This window comes from Cynocephalus volans, chromosome 2, assembly GCF_027409185.1.
Source record: "Cynocephalus volans isolate mCynVol1 chromosome 2, mCynVol1.pri, whole genome shotgun sequence".
NCBI classification, from domain to species: Eukaryota; Metazoa; Chordata; class Mammalia; order Dermoptera; family Cynocephalidae; genus Cynocephalus; species Cynocephalus volans.
The window spans coordinates 131265616-131288098 of NC_084461.1; the positions used below are offsets into that span (position 1 = coordinate 131265616).

The window sequence follows — 22483 nt, forward strand, 5'->3', positions numbered from 1 at the left end:
TCTCAATCTGTACCTACTTCTCTGTTATTCTTCCTTTGGTCTCATACTCAATTTTACTTCCCATCTGTTGCCATATAGGGTGTGTGCATAGTTCAAGCTAAAGTTAACTGCTATTTTGAGAGGACCAGGTTATGGAGTAATCCTTTAAGTTACAGTAGGAGCATTCTTCAGAATTTAGCTTTTAAGGAACCAACTATTCAAGTATTCCAATTTTGCTTTCTCTGTTTACTCTTGCTAGCAGGGCTTCTACTGTCTGAAGTTCAAAAGTCACATTAAACTGATTTTGCCAACTACTGTTTGTTAAATGCCATTACACTGGATCCTTGGGTTTCTCTAGTGTATGGTTTTTAGACTCTTGGGGAAGTTTTTGAAATGGATTCCTTCCATTTAGAATTACAAGTTATCTGTCTTCTTTCTTCTTCTACATCTCCTGAGTTTTCCCCCCATTCTGCACTCCCTTCCCTTCCTTTAGACATGGTCCTCTGTATATGATTCCTAGCGTTAAGCCACTCGTGGATTGAAGGCATAAAATACTTTTATCAATATGAAATATTATAATAATGACTGTCAGATTTCTCACTTTTTCAGAGCCATGCTGTCTGGCTTCTACCACATACTTACAAATCCTTAAGATTCATATATTTGTGGAAACAACTTTTCAAGTTCTTTCTCTGGATATCTTCTAGAAATCATAGTATTTAAACCCAGCTAGCCTGACTTTGTGTTGAGAAATAGTCTTCCAACTGGTGGGGCAGTGGGCATTGGTAGACAAATAGTAAATTTGTTATTCCTTCTCCATCTTAACAATTTTGCCTACAGTAACCTATTTTCATTTTACATCTTCTGGACAAGTGCTTCCTGGAAGATTTGTAGGGTTATGAGACAGACATATGTGTATAAAATGTAGAAATACTTTTTAAATTGCCATCTTCCCATATGCCTTTTCAAAAAAAATTAACGAAGTAGTCTGTTTATGGTTTGCATAAATTGTTCTTTACAAACCTGTTTTTAAAAAAGCCAAACTTAATAGATTTTAATTGTTTTAATTTGTCCTAATAAGAATTTCCTTGAAAGATAAATTGTCAATTTGAAAAATAGACTCATGAACAGAATACAGAGTCTTTTTCTTTTCTTGTTTGTTCCTTTTTTTGTATTTGTGTCTTAGGGGTGAATGTTCCTGAAATTCCTTGTATCCCAATGCTAAGGCACCTTTATATGAAGTGGGTGAGACTCACAAAGCCACAACCATTTAAAGATTTTCTTTGCATCAGCCTAAGAACTTTCGTCATGAGGAACTGTGCAGGTAATGGCACACAATTACGGTGGAATTGAAATAAGCTATTCTAAAAATGTCCTAAAGCAAACTCCGTGGCTAGATTTGTAAATAAAATTGTATTATTTATTACTGTTTATGTTTTGTAACTTATTCGTCTTGTGAAGATAAATGCACTTTTTGTATTAAAGACATTAGAAACGTGATTTGTGTTTGACCTTAGCAAAGAAAAGAGCAAAAAACAAAAAAGCAAAAAGAACTGAAAAAGTCATAATATCTCTACATATTTCTTATAGGTACTTTTTACTTTTCATAAGATTGTGTTAATAGATTTCAGTCTACTGTATTTGTCCCTGGTCTCCTAATCATCGTGCATGTAAACAGTTGTCTGACCTAATCTACCTGAAACATTGCTTTTATGATATTACTATTCTGAACAGAAACCTTTTTTATGATATTACTGTTCTGAACAGAAACCTTCAGTGTGTCCCTGTTGTCCTAGAACATCGAGTGGGAACTACTCTGCTTTGGGGTTTATAATAACAAGGGCTTTTATCTCAGTGTCTACCCTTATGCTATATTATTGTTTCCTTATCCTGAGATACATACTTCCATCCTCTTCTTTACTTATGTTCATTCTTTAAATTCTACTTTTTCCAACTTATCTTCCTTTTCTCTTTCTTTTTTTTCTTTTTTATGGAGTACAGCAGATCTTTATGTACTTGATGCATTCTGCCATTTTATTATTTTGTAATTATTCTTACTCTATCTCTGTGTCAATTGCAGGCTCTTTGATGGACAGGATGATATCTTTTCTGATCTTCCATAATATCTAATACAACACCAGTCACATAGATGTTTAAATGATTGAGCTATTTATTTGAGTAAAGGATCAAATTTTCATATTGACTTTTTCCTCTTACTTATTTTGAGCTCAAAACTATTGAGAGACTTCAGGGAATTTATAAAAAGGCACTACATACCTCTCCAGTGTTACTGAAAAATCCTTATGCTGAATAAGTATATGGTTAAGAGGCTAACAAACACTTTCATTTGTAACAAGAATTATAGACTGCAGATAGCCAACAATTTGGCTATTATTTAAAACATAGAACTTAAAAATTATTCATTTCAGTTGCTTATTTGAAAATTTTTTGGTTTTCCAGGACCCACAAATTCCTTGAAATATGTCCCTTTAGTGACAGGCTTAGCCTCTGCACGAAACTTGGAACACTTGGAAATGGTTCGAGTTCCTTTCCTTGGAGGTCTTATCCAACATGTAGTTGAAGACAGTTGGAGATCAGGTATTCATTTTTTTTAGTTGCTAAATATTTTTAAAATCAATTTAAAAAATTTGTTAAGCTTTTATTTAGCTTCTCTTATGAATCTTTTCAAAAGAAAAAGCTTGTTAGTAATTGCACTTTCTTTTTGGTATATTTGATGAAGAATAAGTAACCATGAGCATAGGTTAGTATTCATTTCCTTTTTATACATGTTTAGCCATCTCAAAATAAATAGTAAAGTGATAAGGCATGTTTTCTGGCTTGTTATTACTTATTAATAATACCTCTTATTATATTTGGAATCTTTCTTAGAAATGTTAACAGGGATTTTTAGTGTCTATTGGTGATAAGAGATATTTTATGACTTGGACATCCTAGGCTTTCAAAAGAACTCAAGCATTAATAATGTTAATATCTAACATTTGTTTAATACTTTATAGCATATAAAATGCTTTTGTGTTCGTCACTTGAATATTAGATCCATCCCTATCAGATGATGGCTTATAAAAGAAAAAATAGTTCATTCTTTAGATCTCTTAACTGTAGATAAATAATAAGTAACAGAATGTGCTCTATGTTAATCTTCTCCTCATTGCAAAAAATACAGAGATTTAGCCAGACAGATAATTAATAGTTAAAAACTGAAAATCTAACTATTGTTATCTAAAATAAAATGGAAAATCATCAAGTACCATTGGTAACAAATACACATTGTAGTTATACTGTTAAAATGTAATGAAGAGTAATCAATAATACATTTTCAGACTTTTTTTAGTTAATCATGTCTAGTGTAAGCATACTTCGTTACATTGAGTCAAGGGGATGGAACAGGCTTCCTAATGACCAACAGCATTATTTTTATTTGTGGCTATAGCTAACAGGATAAAAGTCAAAAGGGAAAAGAAGGCCACGGTGGGTCTATTCACTAGACAGAAGACCTGGAGAGGATGCCAAAAGCTAAGCGTTTGTACAACGGTCCCAAAAGAGAAACAGAGACTTTTCTTCTCTAATCAGTATTTAAGGATCACCTGCCTTTTTATACTCAGTCAAAATAGCTGATACAATAGATCCAAATTGAAAAATTAAGTTTTTAAAAGAAAACTTAGGAGAATGTTTTGTTGACCTTGGGTCAAAGATTTCTTAAACAGAACACTGAAAAGTACTGACCATAGAGAAAAAAAATGATAAACTGGTCTAAATTAAAATTAAGATTTTTTTGTTCATTAGAAGGCATGATTAAGAGAGTAAAAAGCCAAGCTACAGAGTGAGAGAAACTATTTGCAATATAGATATCAGGTAAAGGACTTGTATTGAGAATATGTAAAGAACTCCTAAAATTAATAAGAAAAAGGCAGACAACCCAATAGAAAAAATAGGAAAAGACTTAAATAGAAAAGACTTCACACAAGAAGCTATCTATATGGCCAGTAAACATGTGAAAAAAAATGATAAATTTCCACTAATTAGAGAAATGCAAATTAAAGCAATGTAATACACAGCACAAAAATGACTAAGCCCACATATTACTAATAAAAAAATATACAATAATGTTGGCTAGGATGTGGAACAACAGGGCCTTTCATACACTGCTGGTGAGAGTATAAATTGATATAACCACTTTGAAATAGTTTTTGGCAGTATCTACTAAAGTTGACCATACATGTAACAACAGTTGCATTCCTGGTTTAAACGCAACAGAAACCCATACATATATTTACCATAAGTCACGTTCAAGATTGTTCATAGAAGCACTATTCCTAAAAGACGCAAACTAGAAACAACCCAAATGCCTATCATCAATAGAATGGGTAATTAAAATGTGGCATATTCATGAAGTATGATACTATGCAGCAATAAGAATGAACAGACTACAACTATACACAACTATATGTATGAATCTCATAAGCAAAATGTTTAGTAAAATATGCCAGACACTTAATAGTCTCAATCGTGGAGTAGTTTTCAGATGCCATCAGAGTGTCTTTTCAGTTTTTATATGTTTTTAGGAGATGTCTAGTAGTGATAATTCATCTTGAGAAATTAATTTGAATGCAAAAACAAAACAAGTTTACTTTAAAACAAATAATAATTATCTAAGCCTTGTATAACTGCTTTATTAAAAGTGCTATGATTAAAAGAAATCCTTGTTTTTGTTCCTTTTCTTTTTTAATTAGGTGGTTTTAGAAATTTGCACACTATTGTTTTGGGAGCTTGCAAAAATGCTCTTGAAGTAGATCTTGGTTACCTCATCATCACTGCTGCCCGTAGGTATGTTTCCTATTCACATTGTGTCCTTTGTCTTAGAATCATGTCTTTTTCTGTTTTACAAAAATTTGGGGGAATATGTATGTATGTTTGTATGAAGTTTGATCATGCCTTATTCAGATTTAAAATACAAAGGAGTTGTTTAAATAGCAGATGGGTATTACATAATAGAAGTCTTAATTTTATAACTGGTGACCAGTTGAGCTGCACTCCAGACCCAGTAAGCTCTGGAAGGCTGTGGTCTCATATCAGAGAAAAGCAGTAGACTATGTGGAAGTGCCAGAGAGTCCAACAGAAGTCAGCATTGAAGTTCTGGTGTTCGTAGCTCTCTTAAGAACTATTGTCTCAGTCTCTGGATGATTTTCTGAATTGTTTTAGTTCATTAGTAATAATTACTATTCAGAAATCAGTGTTCTAAATTGGCTTTTCCAAAATCTGACCTTGTAACACTTTTATATTTTTTAACCACATGTTCATATCACTTATGCCACATTTACTATCTCTTACATGTCAGAGGTCTACCTCTAATTTTATTTTTATATTTTATTTAAATTGAATTAACCATATTTTCAGTTTACTCAAAAACAAACCTCTTACTTTCCATCAGTAGAATATTAGGAATATAAGTAAAATAAAACAGTGTTTCTAAGTTTAAGTAAGTAGGTATTGTTACCTACCATAAAACTATACTCTTTGTTAAAATGGGATATTAACAGCTAGCATAAAGAGGTTAAAGAAATTCATCTTGACTCAATCAGATTTAGGAAGGCACTTGAAAGGATAGAAGATTTTCACTGTTATTTAGCTTCATTGCACTGCCTAAGATGTGCCTACACTTTTGAAATACTCCTTTGAAGGAAACATCCTTGATATTTTTCAATGGAGGAGGGAAAAGTTGTTCACATCTGTGACAACAGGAAAATTATAAATTCCTTTCAAAGCCTTACATTAGGAGGAATCTTTGATTCCAATGGCTTTCATTTTACTCTGATATGTTGTATCTCTTTGTTCATAGGTTACATGAAGTTCGGATCCAGCCTTCCCTAACCAAAGATGGTGTCTTTTCTGCCCTAAAGATGGCAGAGTTGGAGTTCCCTCAGTTTGAAACCCTTCATCTGGGATATGTAGATGAGTTTTTGCTGCAGAGTAAGATTTATCCCATTTTATCCCCTAATTGCTATAGGGAACTTACTTGACAAACTGAAGTCCAAATTGGGATGTTTCATGTTTTCTTGAATATAAGACAACTTAGAATCTTAGGTGCTCTTGCTTCTTGAAAAAGAAACTTTTAAATAAGAAATGTCAGTGATTTTTTTTTCATACTACTTCTAATTTTAGCGTATATAGAAAATATAGTGACTAACAGCACAAAAAAGAAAGATAGTTACCTACATTTGATATTGCCTCCACTTTACTGCCCAATTTTCTTTTCCATTCTGCTTCATTTATTTTTCACAGAATGTCATCCTTGGTTCCATTTGTTGAATTTGATCTGCCACAATTCTTGAAGCTTTTTATTGTCCTCTCACATGAGGTCCCATTCTCTGCCCATGTTCTTCATTTCCATAATAAGCCCGCTGAGGGTTCTGGATTTTCCAGATAGTGTGAGCACATAATGGTCAGTACTCATTTAATGGTGATCGCTGTTGGAAGGCTTGTTCACAGCATTTTGTAGAATTAATTTACAACTGGGAACTCATTCCTTTGGGTTTGAATGTATGTCAGTTCTTTATTCAGACTTTTTTTTTTCATATGGCATTAGTAAGACATGCAAGAAAATTTTCATCACCAACATGTTTTTTATTTTTTAAGAATTAGTTTCTTTCCCATGTGACTTACAACAAGTTTTTCTTGAACTCTCACTATCATCCCAGATGGCGTTTTTTTTTCTTTGGATCTAATTTGCATTGTAGAGGAAATAAGAAGGCTTAATTCCTTTGATCAGCACAGTCCAGGTCAAAAAACACTGACAGTTTTTCATTTCTAATATATATCACAATAATAGTTGTGTGGGGTTTTTTTGATTGTTTTGTTTTTACTTTTTCATTGTTGAAGTTCTCAGGTGAAGGATTATTTTAAAAAGTCAAATTATCCCTTTCTAACCAATTTAATATAGGAATCACCTTAAATCTATATAGCAGAGAAAAAGATCAGCTTTTCTCCAAATAGCTTTAAGCTAAACTAGTATAGTAATTTCATATAAAATTCATGTATCTGATATTAAGCTTTTCTGGTTTTGAATGAGGTTGCTAACATTCTTTGTGTTTCTACAATATCCATGTAGTAACTTAAAATTATTAGCCTGGCAACTGGTGTTATTTCTATAGTTTTGTTTTCTGTTTTTTCCAAAACTTAAAACTTGAAAAATTTTATATCTTCATGATGAACACATTTAGGTTTACCAAAGGATTGTCTTCGAGAGTTGTCTTTATAACCAATTATTTTCCTGTTGTGTTTCTCTCCCCTCAACACACATTTTCCTTTTTTCTTTATTTTTTCTTCTTTTTTTTTGTATCCTACTAGAGCATAGATCAACACACATTTTCAACAGCAAAAAACACTTTATCTTCTTGACTACCATTATCTCATTCTTTTCAACACAACTTCTTTAACAGTCTCTTTCATATTTAATCCTCTCTTAGTTTTGACTTTCTTATAATCCATTCTCTCCTTGTTCACTGCAGTCAATCCTTTCTCTTGCATGTGTACTTTCCTCTGTTCCTCCAAAGACTGCCTACAATTCTTTGTTTCAGAATAGATGCCAAATGCCTCTAACAGACCATGTTGAGAGAAATGAGAGATCACTGCTCATTCATACTCTTTCACTTAGTCTCTCCCTTCTCAGTAATTTAGATTTGCAACATCTCTCCTGGAGGTGGGGTGACCTCTGGTAAAATTTGAGTCACTTTTTTGTTACAGAGGGTTTGGCAAAATAGATAAATAGAAGCACCGCCTTTGTCCCCTAAACTTATGGTAAGAGTGAGAGTACCAGCTTGGGGAAATGGATGTGCTGAAATGCAGATGCTCTGTATTAGGAATAAAGAAAAGTGACTGGGATAAGTGAGTGACTGACATGGGTTAAGATACTGATAATGTGTGTGAGGAACTCAGTGACCCAAAGATGAATACTTAGAGTGGGGTTCTTTGTTTACATGGCATTAGGATCTCAGATCTTCATATAAAGGTGATAGGGATGGAAACTTGGTAAAAACCTTAGAAACAGTATAGAATAGTTTTTGGTCCTAGGGCTTTGAAGAGAGATGGTATTGAGGCCTGCTTGTAATTAGTCATGGAACCTCAGCAAGTTACTTTTTAAGTCTTTCTCATTTTTTCAATGGAGATAAGACCATTTCCTACTTTTCTCCTAGGTAGCTCTGAGGAGTCAGTGAAAAAAATGATATATACATTTATAACAATCTGTGACACTTAGGAAGTTTCCAGTAAATGGTAGTTCTTACTTTTAGCCTACCTGTGGTCTGAAGGAAGAATAGAAACAAAAATGGATCCCAGGTGGTATCAGGGTTTTGAGGGAATATGGTGAGCAGGAAATCCCAAGAACCAGGAACAGGGTGGTAATCTCAAAAGACTGAATGTAAGACTTGAATTTGTCATGTTAGGCTGCAGCATTTATGCAGACAGTACCTCGGGAATAGAGTCAATTTAAGATTTATCTTAAGGAGAAAGGCAAGTGTCATTTTGAGTCCAAAGGGCAGGAAAAATGTCCTTGTCAGGAGGCTAAAGAAAATAGCTTAGCTCAATTGTAAAGGATGGGTTAAGGTAAAATCTGCAAGAAATGCCAGTAAATACCAAAAATGGGGACTAGGAGAGAGACCATGGAAAGCAAAACTGGAAGAATTTGGAGTACAGCTGATCCTTAAACAACACAGAGGTTAGAGGTGCCAACCCCCCAACCACCTCCTCCCCCTGTGCAATATCCACATGTAACACTACTTGAGCACATGGTACACTTGTCCTTACTTAAGTAATAGTTAAGTAATTAACTACTAGTAGTTTGCTAAGCTTACTGTTAGGTAAGCTGCTTAACTGTTTGAGTAGGTATGTAATGCATTCATGACATACCTAACCAAAAATTTTCTAATTTTGCTGAAAAAAATTCGTGTATGAGTGAAACTGTGCACTTCAAACTTGCGTTGTTCAAGGGTTTTCTGTAGATTGATTGTTTTAAATGTGTTCTGAACCAAAGGTATAAATCTCTGTAATGTTCAGGGTAGCTTCACCAGAGTGACAATGTTTTCTTTGTACTGCGTGTCAGTTGACTGCAAGGACTGTGAATGACATTTATTCAGCTCTTGTATCCCCAGCACTATGCTGGACACTAAAGATGTAGCTGTGAACTAACTAAACACAGTCCCTTTTTTTCTTCAAGGAGCTCTCTTAGTCATCTGGAATGCTTAGAGAATGAGGGGCAGGCAGATGGGAGAAATGATGATAGGAGACAAGGGAAGAGATGTGATTTCTAGTGGCATAATCTAGGATTGAGGATTCTCTTTTGCTTACACCCACCCAGCCTAGTTCATGACCAGACAGTAGGCACTAATTAATGCCTAGTGGTGTGTGTTTGAGTTGGAAGTCCACTTTCAGGGGGTAGGTGATATTTACTAACCAATACCATGGGCTTTAAAAGTGAATCTTGAATTTTCAGAGTTTATCCTTCTCTACACGTGTCCTCACCAGACCTCAAAAACATGATCCTTATAGTGTAAGGGAGTTGCATTTTAAGATTTTATTTTCTTTTTTAAAACATAAAACTAAAACTTCACTGTGGTATGCACCAATACGATATATCCCATATGTCCTTCAGTTATGCTTTGAGTTTTTGCTTTCTCTTTTCCTTTTCTAAAAAATTGATAATAATTTTTTTCTACTAGCTATTTCTTGGATTTCAATATAAATTCTTATTTTGCACAGGAAGTGCTACCATACATACAGAATACCTAACCTAAAATTATACCTGAATCTGAACCTGATGATGAACAGATGACACAAAATGATCATAGAGACTGATCATACTGGATGCTAAGATAAAAATTGGGAACATTCTATGACACTTAAGAATTTGACTTTCTTTGAAATTGATTTCTCTTTCTAGGCAGAATGGCTAATGCAGATCTTGTGAAGTACGGTTTAGCTGATGTGGTAGAAAATCCTGGTATCATCACCGATATAGGGATGAAGGCAGTTAATGAAGTTTTTTCCTGTATCAAATATCTGGCCATTTACAATTGCCCTCATCTACATAACCCATACAATTGGATCTCAGGTACAGTAGACTTAAAAATACAGCTGTATTTTATTGATATTGAAATCATGTAAGTGTCTTCATTTTCTTTGTTTGATATGATTGCATTCCCTATGAAAATTGTAGATAATTTATATGGATTATGCATACAAGTTTTAGGAGCTTTTGATAACTGAGTTGGAAGTATATTCAAAACCTGTTTGAACTCTTGAACTTCTCTGCCTAGAAATTTGCACTGTCCAGGTTATGGATTCAAGCACCCTGATCTTTATGTGTACTTCTTTGGGTCAGGCACATAAAATTAAGGTTAGCTGTTATCTAGGACCTAGGATGTTATAGTTGTTTTCCCCAAATTACCTTCAAAATGGCACATCATCTGAGAGTACAAAGAAGGTGTGTATATCTAAAATCTTTAATTAGGGGACATATTAAACATAATCTGAGGTGATGAAATTTTCTATTGACTGGACATCCTAGTCTATTTCAGACCTTCCCTCCAAATCTCCTATATGTAGAAGTATGACTTTAGCACTTGGTATTTTTCCTTATGGGAGGAGCTCATTTTCCTCTCTGAGAGAGGCCCATCTTAGATGCCTGAATTCACAAATCTTTAAATAAATTCAGAGCTGGAGAAAGTTTTCCTTGTGACATCCACTCTAACCAAACAAAGCCCCTCACTGAACAGTCTCTTCTTCTGCTGAGTCACCTCACAGGGCTCTTTATCTCCTTGAAAAGCCACTCTGTAGTCCTCTGGTAGGGCTCTGAGGCTTCTACTGAGATTATTCATTAGAGTGGCCAAGTCTTACCTACCAGAAGTTAAATTCTGTTCCTGGCCCAGATGAACCAAGAAGTTTTTGAGAAATATGAACTTTAGGATGTAGCAGGTATAGATCACTTTTAAAAATAACATTTATTGGGTTTTTGGTTTGTTTGTTTTCTTAAATACAGAAGAGTATAAAGAAGAAAACAAAACTGGCCTATAATCCCATCACTCAGAACTCCTGTTAACACTTAAAAAGTAAAAATAATACATGCACTTGGTAAATTTCAAACAGTAAGAAAGGTACAAAATGAAAGTCTCCTCTTCTCAAAGGTAACCATCATCAACAGTTTCTTGTATGTTCTTCTGGACAAATTATTTTGTGCATATTGCAGCCTGTATATGTATAGCTTTTAAAAACTATTTATATTAGTATCTATACACTGTCCTGTAGCTTGTTTTTTGCACTAAGGATATATTGGAGAGCTTTTCATATCAGCAAGCATATTCTGCTCTCCTTCATTCTTTCGAAATAGCTGCATAATATTCTATTAAGTGAATGCGCCATAATTTCTTTATCCAGTGTTCTATTGCTGAAAAGTCATGTAGGTTGTTGAGTGGATAACATTTAAATCAGGGCTGACTTGGTTCCAGGTTAATGTTTCCCAGGCCATTTAGTTCTCACAATGAAATTAGGTACAGAAACATCATAGTTTAGAGTCATCAAGTTTTAGAAATCATGAAAGAAGGGAAAAGTTAAAGAAAAAGGAATTGAAAGTCTTTGTGACTGGTAGCAAAATTCATCAGTAATGGGGAAAGTGTTAAATTCTCTCTGTGATGTTATTTCATCAACAGACCACTCAAGATGGACTCGATTGGTTGATATCAACCTAGTGCGGTGTCATGCTTTGAAACTGGATTCCTTTGGCCAGTTTATTGAATTGTTGCCCAGCCTGGAGTTTATTTCACTGGACCAGATGTTTCGTGAACCACCCAAGGCAAGTCACATTTGAGAGTTTTTGTCTATTTATTTTGATACTCAAGGAAGGAAACGAAACTGTGACTTTTTTCTTTTTTCTTTTTTTTTTAATAATATGCCTTTACAGTGTTATAGTTGGATTTTTTTTACTGCCAGTGTCAGTGAAGGCATAGAGGTTGTAATTATAGATGGCCTCCTGTTCTTGTAAATGGGTATTGAGGGGTATCCAGGGAAGGGAGAGGAAATAGTGGAAGCTATTTCCGCCAGTTCTGTAAATTGAAGGTAAGGTATGGGTGAGGCTGGAAATTTGAGCTAAGACAGAAATTATTACTCAGAGTAATTAGTTGGTAAATTAAATCTCTAATCAGGAGCCCAAGTACAAATAAGGATTAGGAATTTATTTGGGGAATGTTTTAATTTGCTGCTATCTTTTCTATTAATTGTATATCCTGGGAAATCTGAGGTTGCCCAGTTGTACAAAATGTTATTTTAAAACTACTTAACAGATACAACTCTATACTCTCACAGTAATAAAAATGTAATTAATCAACTGATTATGTTCTCTCTTGTCAGTTATTAACTGTTACATTCCCACTGTTGAAGCAGTGCAGTATAAAGGGGAAAGCTCAGGATTTGAGGTCAGAATACTGGGTGTCAAGTCCCAGCTGTACCACTCACCGGTCATGTGCTGTTGGGCAAATCTCTTCCCATTGTGTACCTCATCATCTGTAAATCAGGCTAGTGACACTTTGTTTTGCTTGAAGTCTTGAGAGCCTTAAATGAGATCTTTTATGCGTATGTGAAAGCACTTCATAAATAAAGTGCTATGTAAATATTAGTTCTTATGTAAAGATGAAATGAAGGAATATTAAAAATGAAGTGTTCTATGCTAACCCAAATTAATACACGTGTGGTTTGGTTTTGCCTTAGGGCTGTGCTCGAGTTGGTCTGAGTGCAGGCACGGGAATTGGGGTTTCCTCGGCCCTTGTTAGCAACCAGAACTCCAACAATGACAATGATAATAATGCCCAGAATAACAATGCCAACATCCACGACAACAATCACCATCACCCAGATGACTCAGATGAGGAGAATGACTTTCGACAAGACCTGCAGCCAGGAGAGCAGCAGTTTGCAGCCGACGGTAACCCAGATCTTTTGTGAGCTCCAGATAGAAATGCCTTTTACTTTGGATCATATGAGGGGTCTTCATAGAGTTCATGGGAAGATTCATGTTATTTTTTAATTCCATTTTTCCACAAACTTTTTGAAGTATCCTCATATTTCCCTGACTTTATCCTGTGTCCTTTTTCACCTATTTCAACTTGTCACTTTCCACATTGAAGGGAACTATTTGACAAAGCAAGTAAGGGGATAGGTGAAACTTTTCTGTTTGCTTACTTGTTTCAAAGCTGTCCTTGTCCGCAAAATTTGTAATGGTATTTACAGAATGGAAAAGACCAAGATGCTGTGGGGATTATGGTACAATGATAGTCTTAGAGGCCTGACTTAACTGAGATTTAACTTTTAGAATTTAGGCAAAGGATCATCTTTTAATATCTCCTTGACCAGTGGGTAGATACTTTTAGCATGAATGTGGAAACCACTTTGTATGTTTCTAGAACTGAAAAATAGTGAATACCAACTATGTGCTAGACATTGGCACCTTTCACATACTTTTAGTCATTATCTTCACAGCTATCTAGCAAATTAAGTACATGAGCTAAAAAAGACCTATTGTATTTTAGTTATGTAATTATCTGTCCAACTCTTTAATGTTTACTGAACACCTGCTGTGTGTCAGCCCATGTGTTAATAGGCTCCATCTGCCCCTCTGTTGATGAGTGAGGATGGAGATTGTTTCCTTACCAAATTTTGCAGTTTCTCTGTTGAGCAGTAAGAAATAGAAAAGGAATCTTTACTAGCCATCTTTTTGTTGTAGCCCTTTTGCCGCTCTCTTGGACACAGTAATTAATGAGAAATAGGGTGCCCTGATATTATGTGACTGCTTTTATAATGAAAACATACTGTGTATAGAGCATGACTTCCTTTAGGGTCACTCTAAGCAAATATGTCCTGACCAAAGAATTGTCTGTAGGTGTTGTCTTCACTTTCTCACCTCACATGTTCTCTATAGATCTCTCCACTTTGGCTCTTGGCAAAGTCACTGGTGACTGTCTTACCAAATCTGGTTGTCGGTTCACCATTTTCATCTTATTTGGCATTTCAGCAGCATTTGACATTGTTGTCCACCTCCACCTTCTTGAGATACTTCTCTTGGCATCTCTGAAACTATTGTCCTGGTTCTCCTCTCTCATTTGTTTGACATGCCTACTCAGTTTTCTTTGCTTGCACTGTCTCCTCAATTTCCCTTTTGTCCTTGATCTCTCTTTTTCTCTCCACATTTTTATTAAGTCTCATGGCTTTAGTACAAACTATATGCTGTTGAATTTCAAATCTTTATTTTTAGCTTTGACCTTTCTAATTTTTTGAAGTAATTGCAGCTATATCTAGTTACTCTTAGACAAAGCTCTCCCCTGCCACCCTCTCCCTGAAATACAGGAACAAAAGTGTAGAGCCAGCAGATACTAGGGTTTAGAGGGAGGAATGAGGTCAGATATTGTCCCTTTGGTTTATTGTCCCAAGTGCCATCATACATTGTACAGGACTGGCACTATAAAGGTCTGGACTTCAGAGGACACAAACTGGACCATGTATGGGAAACTGGTAGAACAGCTGCAGTGCAGAACTACCCAAATCCCTTGAACCCAATTGTGGTTGATGTTGATGTACTGGACAGATTATAGACTCAACTGGAAAAATACCTGGCAATAGGCTTCACAATACAGAATGGAGCATGCCTTCCATCATGAAATCACATGTTGGAGCAGCAGGGACCAAAACATACATTCAAGAACATATTTGATTTAACTTGTATCTGTATTTGATTTCAGAGAGAACAATGGAACTTAAATCCTAAAATTTGATTTACAAATGTGGTTTCAGTAGATGAAAGACTTCTGTAGTCAAGATACAGGAAAAACTATTTTGAATTAAGAAACCATAATTACTGTGAAAGGATTCAGCCTTAGCAATTACCTAGAAGGACTGTTGTCAAGTACTGTATATTCAAATACTATTAAAATCTGAGAAGCAAAATAAGCAATCCATAAATGCCAATATAAAGAATTAAACAGCTTCAATAAGAGGAAGCCTAAGAACATCAAAGGCAGTGGCAGCATTTGTAGAGAAATGAAGATTGGTATAAAACATTAGTTTCACTGGTCTCTCTTAAGTGGTAATATATTTAATTGTACTTTTTATTACATACACATTTGCGTGTATGCACACACACATACACATCAGGTAGATTTTTTTAACAAAATAAGGAGCTGTAGGAAGACTGATTTTTTGATCCAAACGAAGACAAGTCCAATGCTTCAAAATAAAATGGATATTGGAATTACGTTAGTTGAAATGACCAACATTGATGGCTTTACTTTTTAGGGGAAAGCTTAATATTTTAAAATTATTTTAATTTGAAATTGGTTGACATGTTGACTCTCCTTAATGTAAAATGTTAAAACTTTTCCTGTATGGGCCTCTTGTACTTGGTTTTGGGCCAACCTCAGAATGAAGCAGGGCCACTCTTTATTGCTCTGTTGTATTTTATTTAACTTCATTAGCTCATATGAAGTAACTGACTCTAAAGAAGTGTATTAGTCCATCTCTGTTGTTTATAACAAAATACCTGAAACTGGGTAACTTATAAAGAAATAAAATTTGTTCCTTACAGTTTTGGAGACTGGAAAGTCCAAAGTCCAGGGAACACATCTGGTGAGGGCCTTGTTGGTGGGAGGGTGACTCTTCATGGCAATGGAGGGTGTCACATGGCACATGGCTTGAGCAAGAGAGAACTAACCTGCTCACTCTCTTTCCTTATAAAACCATCGGAACGACACCCCCATTACCACCCATTAAACCATCAACTTATTACTCCATGAATGGTCCTCACAATTTAATCACTTCTTAAAGGCCCTACCTTTTAATTACTATAATAGAATTTCCCATCCTCAACACTTTTACAGTGGGGATTAATACATGAATCTTTGGGAGACACAATTCAGTCCATAGGAGAAGTACATTGTATAATTTTAAAAGCCAAAGTTAAGTGATTATGTTACAAAATATTGTAATAAATCATCGTGTTTTCTGGTGAATGTTATTATTAAAATAATATATAACTTCAACAAAAATATGGGGTTTTTTTTAGAGTTATTGTATCAATATACTAAAATTGTGTAATTTGGTAAGGATATTATCTTTCTTAGATTTCTACTTTCAGAAGTCTTATAATTTAGAGTACTTAATTGTGGGCTAGTTAACTGAAAATACAAGTTCATTACCTGAAGTTTTCAGCACTCTAAGACAGTAATAAATGTTCGCTTTTTTTTTTAACAGTTCACATTTGCCTAGCGTAAAATTGCCATGTGTCAAAATCATCCTTCTGGGATTACTAAAGCATGTTGTCTAATTATTTTAATATAATTAATTTTTAACTAATTGTAACCAGAAAGCATAGTTTTACCTATACATAATTTAACTAATTTTCTGTCTTGATTTAAAACATAAATCCCAGCTACTTACCACTTTTAAATATGGTGTCATGGTGTGTCTCTCTTCCCTCACCACCTCCAAAATTAACCTTAATTAATCACCAAGTGAAATTGTTTGCAGCTTTATTTCTGGCAGTGGGTTTCAAACTTGAGTGTGTAGTAGAATCACCTGGAGAACTTGTTAAAACCAATTGCTGAGCTTTTCTCTCAGAGTTTGATTTAGTATGTCTGACTGTGCCCAGATAATTTGCATTTCTAACAAGTACCATGGTGATGCTGATGCTGTTGGTCTGGGTCTAAACTTTAGGAGCCACTGATTATGGAAAGTCTTTATTTTTGAAGCCTAAAGGCAAGTTGCAATCTGAAAAAAAACAAATCCCAGTAAATGTATTTTATTTTATGCTTTGGGGCAGGTACTTGTCAACAACTAAATAGTATTTCTGATACCAGAAATTGTTTCCTAAAAATTATTTTGTTAAAAGGCAGTGAGTATTCCTTTATTTTACAGTGTTTAATGAAGGTTATAAGTTTCTAATCAGGTTTTATATAAAAAATATTAGTTAATATATTTATAAAAACAGCTCAAATATTAAGCCTTATGTTTTGTAACAGGATTTTTTTTATAACAAAAATAACATTTCAGCTAAAAATTTGGTAAATATTGATATTTGATTACAAGTTAGCTTACATAATTTCTGTAAAATTGCCAAAAAGTTTTATTGCCCTAATGTTAAAATATTGTTAAACAAAGAAAATAAATGAAAACCAAGAATCACTTTCATGTTAAGTAGCCTAAGGTCACCACCATCCAATTTAATTAGCAGAGACTAAAATTGAGATATTATCCTTTCTTTTCTTTTTTTTTTTTTACTGCTTTCCACAACGTTGAGTTCTTTAACAAGTGTTGTTGACTGTCTCTAAAACGTCTCTCCAGTATGCCTGTATCTCTCTTTTCTCATTGTACTACCATTTTACCAGACCTTTTTACCAAAATGTTTTAATAGCTTTCAAACTGGCCTTCCTTCTTTCTCTCTTGTCCAGCTAAAATTAATTCTTAGAGCAGCCAGGGCAGTTTTTTTAAAACATAAACCTCAAACTATCTTGATCCCTTAAAACCTTTCAGGAGCTTCCCAATGCCTTAGAATAAAATCTGTATTCCTGAATTGGGCCAGAAAGTGCTGCATGATCTGGCTTGGCCTGTCATCTTGTGCTACTCCCCACCTCACACACCACGCTTGAACATGCCAGCTGGCACCTACCATTGTGCTAACTGCTGCCACTTCTTAGAATGCTCTCCCTCCATCTTTTCATAGCTGGCTTCTTCTTGACTTCTAGGTCTTAGTTTAAATGTTATTCTCAGCGATGTCTTTCCTTACCACCTGATCTTAAGTAGCTACCAGTTTATTCCCTATTACGTCATGCTCTTTTAATTTTGTTACGTAAGACACTATCTGATATTTGTATTATGACTTTATTTAAAAATTTTTTTCCTACCCCACCTTGAGAAAGCCATGAGAGTAGAGCTCTTGAATATCAGTACTGTTTCTCAGCACTTAGGGACAGTTAACACATTGTAGTGTGTGCTCAATGAATATTCAAATGAATGCAATGAAAGAAATTGAAAACTTTTGAGTATTATGTTAAGTATTTCCACTGGTTATTCTGGCAAGTAAAAAGGAATTGCTCAGCAGTTTTGGAAAACCTTATCACACAGACAAATGAATGTTTGTGCCATTTCCTGCATAAAAACCTTCTAGGGGTTCTCCTCTGCCTACAGAAAACAATTTTTAGCAAGGCTTTCCAAACTTTTCACAATCTGGGGCCCAGGCTACTTTTTCAGCCTTGGTATCTCTTTCTACCTTTATCATAACACAAACACCTGTTCTTTTTATCACCGAACTACTATTCTAAAAAATGTAGCATGCTTTCTGGTATGGAAGTATTTGAAATATCACCTCATATTAGTGAACCCTTCTCTCTCTGATGCAACAAGAGAATTAGTTGCTCTTTTTTTTTTTTTTCTTTGGTCTATGTTCCCCTTGTACTTTTGGACACTTCTAGCACTTAGAATAAGATCAGAATATACTTCCTATGTGTCTGACATCTCTAGCAGATTATGTGCATCCTCTTAAATTGTCCATTTATGCATAGTTCCTGTGGTCTAGTTGGCTCTGAAACACCTCAGTTTAAATCCTAGCAAGTTGTTAGTACCCATAAGCCTCTATTTCCTCAGTTGCAAAAATGAGACTATTAATAACATCCTCATAAGATTGTGCAAAATAAATAACATATATAAAAGCATTTAGCATAGATCTTGGGATAGAATATGTACACATTAATTATTAGCTGCTATTTATACTATTCATCAGAATTGAATGAGAGAAGCACATATATTGGCTTTTATCACGGAAGGTTTCTAGGAAAGGTTGGTCCTCATTTGGCTCTATATGAAATGTAGATATTGCAGGCTAGAGCTGGGCAAAAATTTGAAATGGGAGACTAAATGTACAGGGGAATGTGTTCTTGTATATGTCTAAGACCAGAGGAAATCTCACTGTCTCCGTGAAATCTCAAACCTTACTATTGTGTATTTCCGTGACATTTGTTTGGTGTCTTTTGGGCTCAATCATATTTTTCTTTGTTTTTTTGTTAATTTATGAGTTTGTCTTGTCTCTTTAAGTAGATTCTTTTGTTCTTTTAGGAGCAAGATTTTGTTTTTCCTTTGTTGGTTTTCTCAGGTGGTTTGCTTATTTCACAGCAAATAGTTACTGAGCATGCCTAGGCACTGGGGTTATAGTAGTGAACAAGGTAGACACAGTCTCTGCTGCCCTCTGAATTATGGCCTAGCTAGTATATATAAAAGGTAGTGTTGATATTGTCCTGACTCAAAATGAGCTCAGTCAAAGATGTTTGGGAAGAAGGTACTGGACTGAGTGCCTTGAATATTCACTTCAGGGATTGGATTTAATCTTGTAAAAAGCTGGTAAAGCTGGGAATTATTTTATTCACTGTCTTTTGCAAAAGTGACCGTTATTTTATCTTAAGAAGATGCAGTAAACTGACTGAAGCTTATCAGTATGAAGTTGTTTACTGAACTTATCCTCTGGAATAATATAAAATCCCATGTTCTCATTCACTGATAGCCACTAATAACTATAGTGAAGACTGATGCACATAAAGCCTTTAAATTACACTGTTAGAAATGTACTTAGTTTGTTTGTTAATCATTCTTGCCATACATTAGCCAATAAATGATACCATAGTCTCTAGAAAGAAGGAAATGAAAGGTACACTTTGAGCTTCCTTGCCCAATATATCCTGGCTTAGCTGGCTTTCACCATCCCTAAGCAAATAGCTTAGAGGGAGAGAAATCATATAGCCATCCTTAGTAATATCTTCAGAGATGAATGAACATGGTGCTTTCTTTTCTCAGTTGTGTTCCTTTCTCCCTGCTTTCATCTTATGGTGATGGACTTTCTCCACCAAGTGATCCTTTCCCATCTGTGTTTCCTCTTCTATTGAATAATTGGACACTTCTTGTTAATGTCTCTACAGTGAAAAACAGTTATATGTTGTTCTTCCAGCGTAGGCCTAGTAATCAACAGGGCTATTCAATCCTTAGGGCTGCCAGTTTTCCTGCCATTGTGATTTTAGATATACTTTTTAGTTTTTACTCTGTGTGTATTTTTGTTCAAGCCTTGAATGAAATGGAAGACATGGTGCAAGAAGATGGAGAAGTGGTAGCTGAGAGCAGAAATGATACTCCAGCTGACAGTCAAGCAATTATTCCAGTAGATGTTGATGAGGAACAAGCAGGTAATGATGTGAATCCGTCCATATTTATCATTCTGAAAACTAGAGCCTGAATGTAATGAAGAGCAGGAAACACTGAGAATGATTGTTTTCTGACATTACAGCTAATGATGTTTTGTCTGCTATTTATTATTGAGGCCTGTACTATATCACTGGCTTTCTCCTTGCTGAATGTATATGTATCTTACTAAGGTTTGTTTTTTTATTATTTGTAAGTATAGCAACTATTTTTTCTATATATTGGTGCATGTGTGTGTAGAAAAAGAAAGCACTCAAATTGTTGATAGGAAAATAAATGACCTGATTAAATATTCTCCCCTCATTTCAGTGGGGTGGAGGAGCAGTGGAAATATTAACCTGGTTTAGTGAACAGACCAAGATCTAATCTGTGTTTATCATTGGGTGACTTATGGCAGGCAATAGAGTCATAGGCCGTTCAAGATTATTTAATACAACCCTTTGTTTTACAGATGGGGAAACTAATATTCTTTAAAAAGTTTGAATGATATGCCCAACACCATTCAACCAGTGATCAAGGGACAGAATTGAGATTAGAACTCAAGTTTTTTCACTCCTGATCTGTTGGAATGCTGCTTTGTCTTTGAATTGAAAGTATCTTTAACTGCCCTTGTTTTAAGTGTCTTACAGATGCAGTCACTTATTCAACAAATATTTATTGAATGCCTACTCTGTGTCAGGCATTGTGCAATGTTACAGGAAAACGACAGGCAAGGTTTCTTGGAGCTTACATTTTATTGATGGAGTTAATACTAATCACATGACAGAGAGAATTGAGTCATAGAACTAAAGGTTTTAAAGCTATAGTGTCCAGCAGATAAGGCATTTTTACATAAATATACTGTACATAAATAACCAAAATATAAAATGCATCTAGGCTTTGAGAATATACTTGCTACATCTAATGAGATAAACCTATACTCAGTTAAAGAATGTAGAATTGCTCACTGGTCCCATATGTTTCTGAGGCACATCTTCATTTGCTTTGCCTTAACTCATATATTTGCAAAATTGGGAAAATCGATAGTGTAGTTTTAAAATTATTATTATGACTGTTATTTTGACTATTTTAAGGAATATTTATGCTACTTTTGGAAATAGCGAAGGTCCTGAAGGGAGATGCCATATGATCTTCTGTTTTAATATGCCTCTAGAAATGTATAAAAATGGTTGGCATATTAGTCATACTTAATGTTGACAAAATTCTTTAGAGCTCAAGTGCTTTCACAGTATGTCATCCAAGTATGTACTCCACTAAAATGAATGGTAAGGTAGGCTACACAGAGCCAAAAAAGCATCTCTGTGATCCCAGATCCCTGGAAAAAGGACTTTGCAGGAGAGCCTTTCTTGGGCAAAGGGTAACTGTTAGGCCCATGCTTTTTGTTTTAGGACCCAGTGGTCTTCAGCGTGTAGTAAAACCAACCCCAATTACTGTTCATGATTCAGAGAGTGATGATGAAGAAGACAGTCTAGAACTCCAAGAAGTCTGGATTCCTAAGAATGGTGCTCGGCGTTATTCTGAACGTGAAGAAAAAACTGGAGAGTCAGTACAGTCCAGGGAATTGTCAGGTGAGAGATTATGTCTTACTCTGACCTATTAGTGAGAGTTAACTATCAGAACTCACACACTTGGCCTGTATATAATGTACTCCTACTGCAACTTGTGCAGTTAACATATTCCTAATGAAGTGGGACAAGAACAAGAAAGGCAATAGTCCAGTTAAGAGGGGAATCTGGGTGGTGCTATCAAGGGCAAGTGTAGCACAACAAAAATGTTGTGGAATGAGGGCTCAGGGAAGAGAATTAGTAAGGATTGTGAGTCCCACAGTGGAGGTTGAGGTAGTTGTGGCATCAGGCTATCAGGGATTAGCGAGAGGCCTGTGCCTTATCTAAGGGGGGGCTACTGAGTCATCCAGAGCAATGAAGAAACAACCATTGCCCAACTGATATCTGTCCAGTTGTGCTTAATGAATATTGGTGGCTAGTTTGGTGCTTGAGGGAGCCTTAAAGTATATCTTTATAATCCCTTGTCTCCCTTTATATCTGGGCAACAGCCTTCTGCCATTTGTCTCACCAAGAAACTAATTCTCTTAACTTTTAGGTTCATACTTTTTGTCTTTCCTTCCCTTTCATTACTCAGAACCATGTGCCTACCAATTTTAGCAAAGGATGAATTTTTTTTAATTGTTCACTCGTTTTTCCTTGGGTACCCTTAC

At 35.1% G+C, this 22483-nt stretch overlaps 1 protein-coding gene and 1 pseudogene across 4 annotated transcripts in view; both read left to right on the plus strand.

The window, feature by feature from the left end:
• FBXO38 (F-box protein 38) overlaps nucleotides 1–22483 on the plus strand; it is a 54329-nt gene that overhangs the window by 17827 nt on the left and 14019 nt on the right. For all 4 annotated transcript variants that reach the window (XM_063087035.1, XM_063087038.1, XM_063087036.1 and 1 more), the window contains 9 exons: nucleotides 1166–1303; nucleotides 2440–2577; nucleotides 4731–4824; nucleotides 5837–5967; nucleotides 9932–10102; nucleotides 11697–11839; nucleotides 12751–12964; nucleotides 20133–20252; nucleotides 21657–21836. In XM_063087035.1, the coding sequence (XP_062943105.1) occupies nucleotides 1166–1303; nucleotides 2440–2577; nucleotides 4731–4824; nucleotides 5837–5967; nucleotides 9932–10102; nucleotides 11697–11839; nucleotides 12751–12964; nucleotides 20133–20252; nucleotides 21657–21836 (1329 nt within the window). The remainder of the gene's footprint in view (nucleotides 1–1165; nucleotides 1304–2439; nucleotides 2578–4730; nucleotides 4825–5836; nucleotides 5968–9931; nucleotides 10103–11696; nucleotides 11840–12750; nucleotides 12965–20132; nucleotides 20253–21656; nucleotides 21837–22483) is intronic.
• Nucleotides 14428–15076, plus strand: LOC134369483 (PRELI domain containing protein 3B-like; annotated as a pseudogene).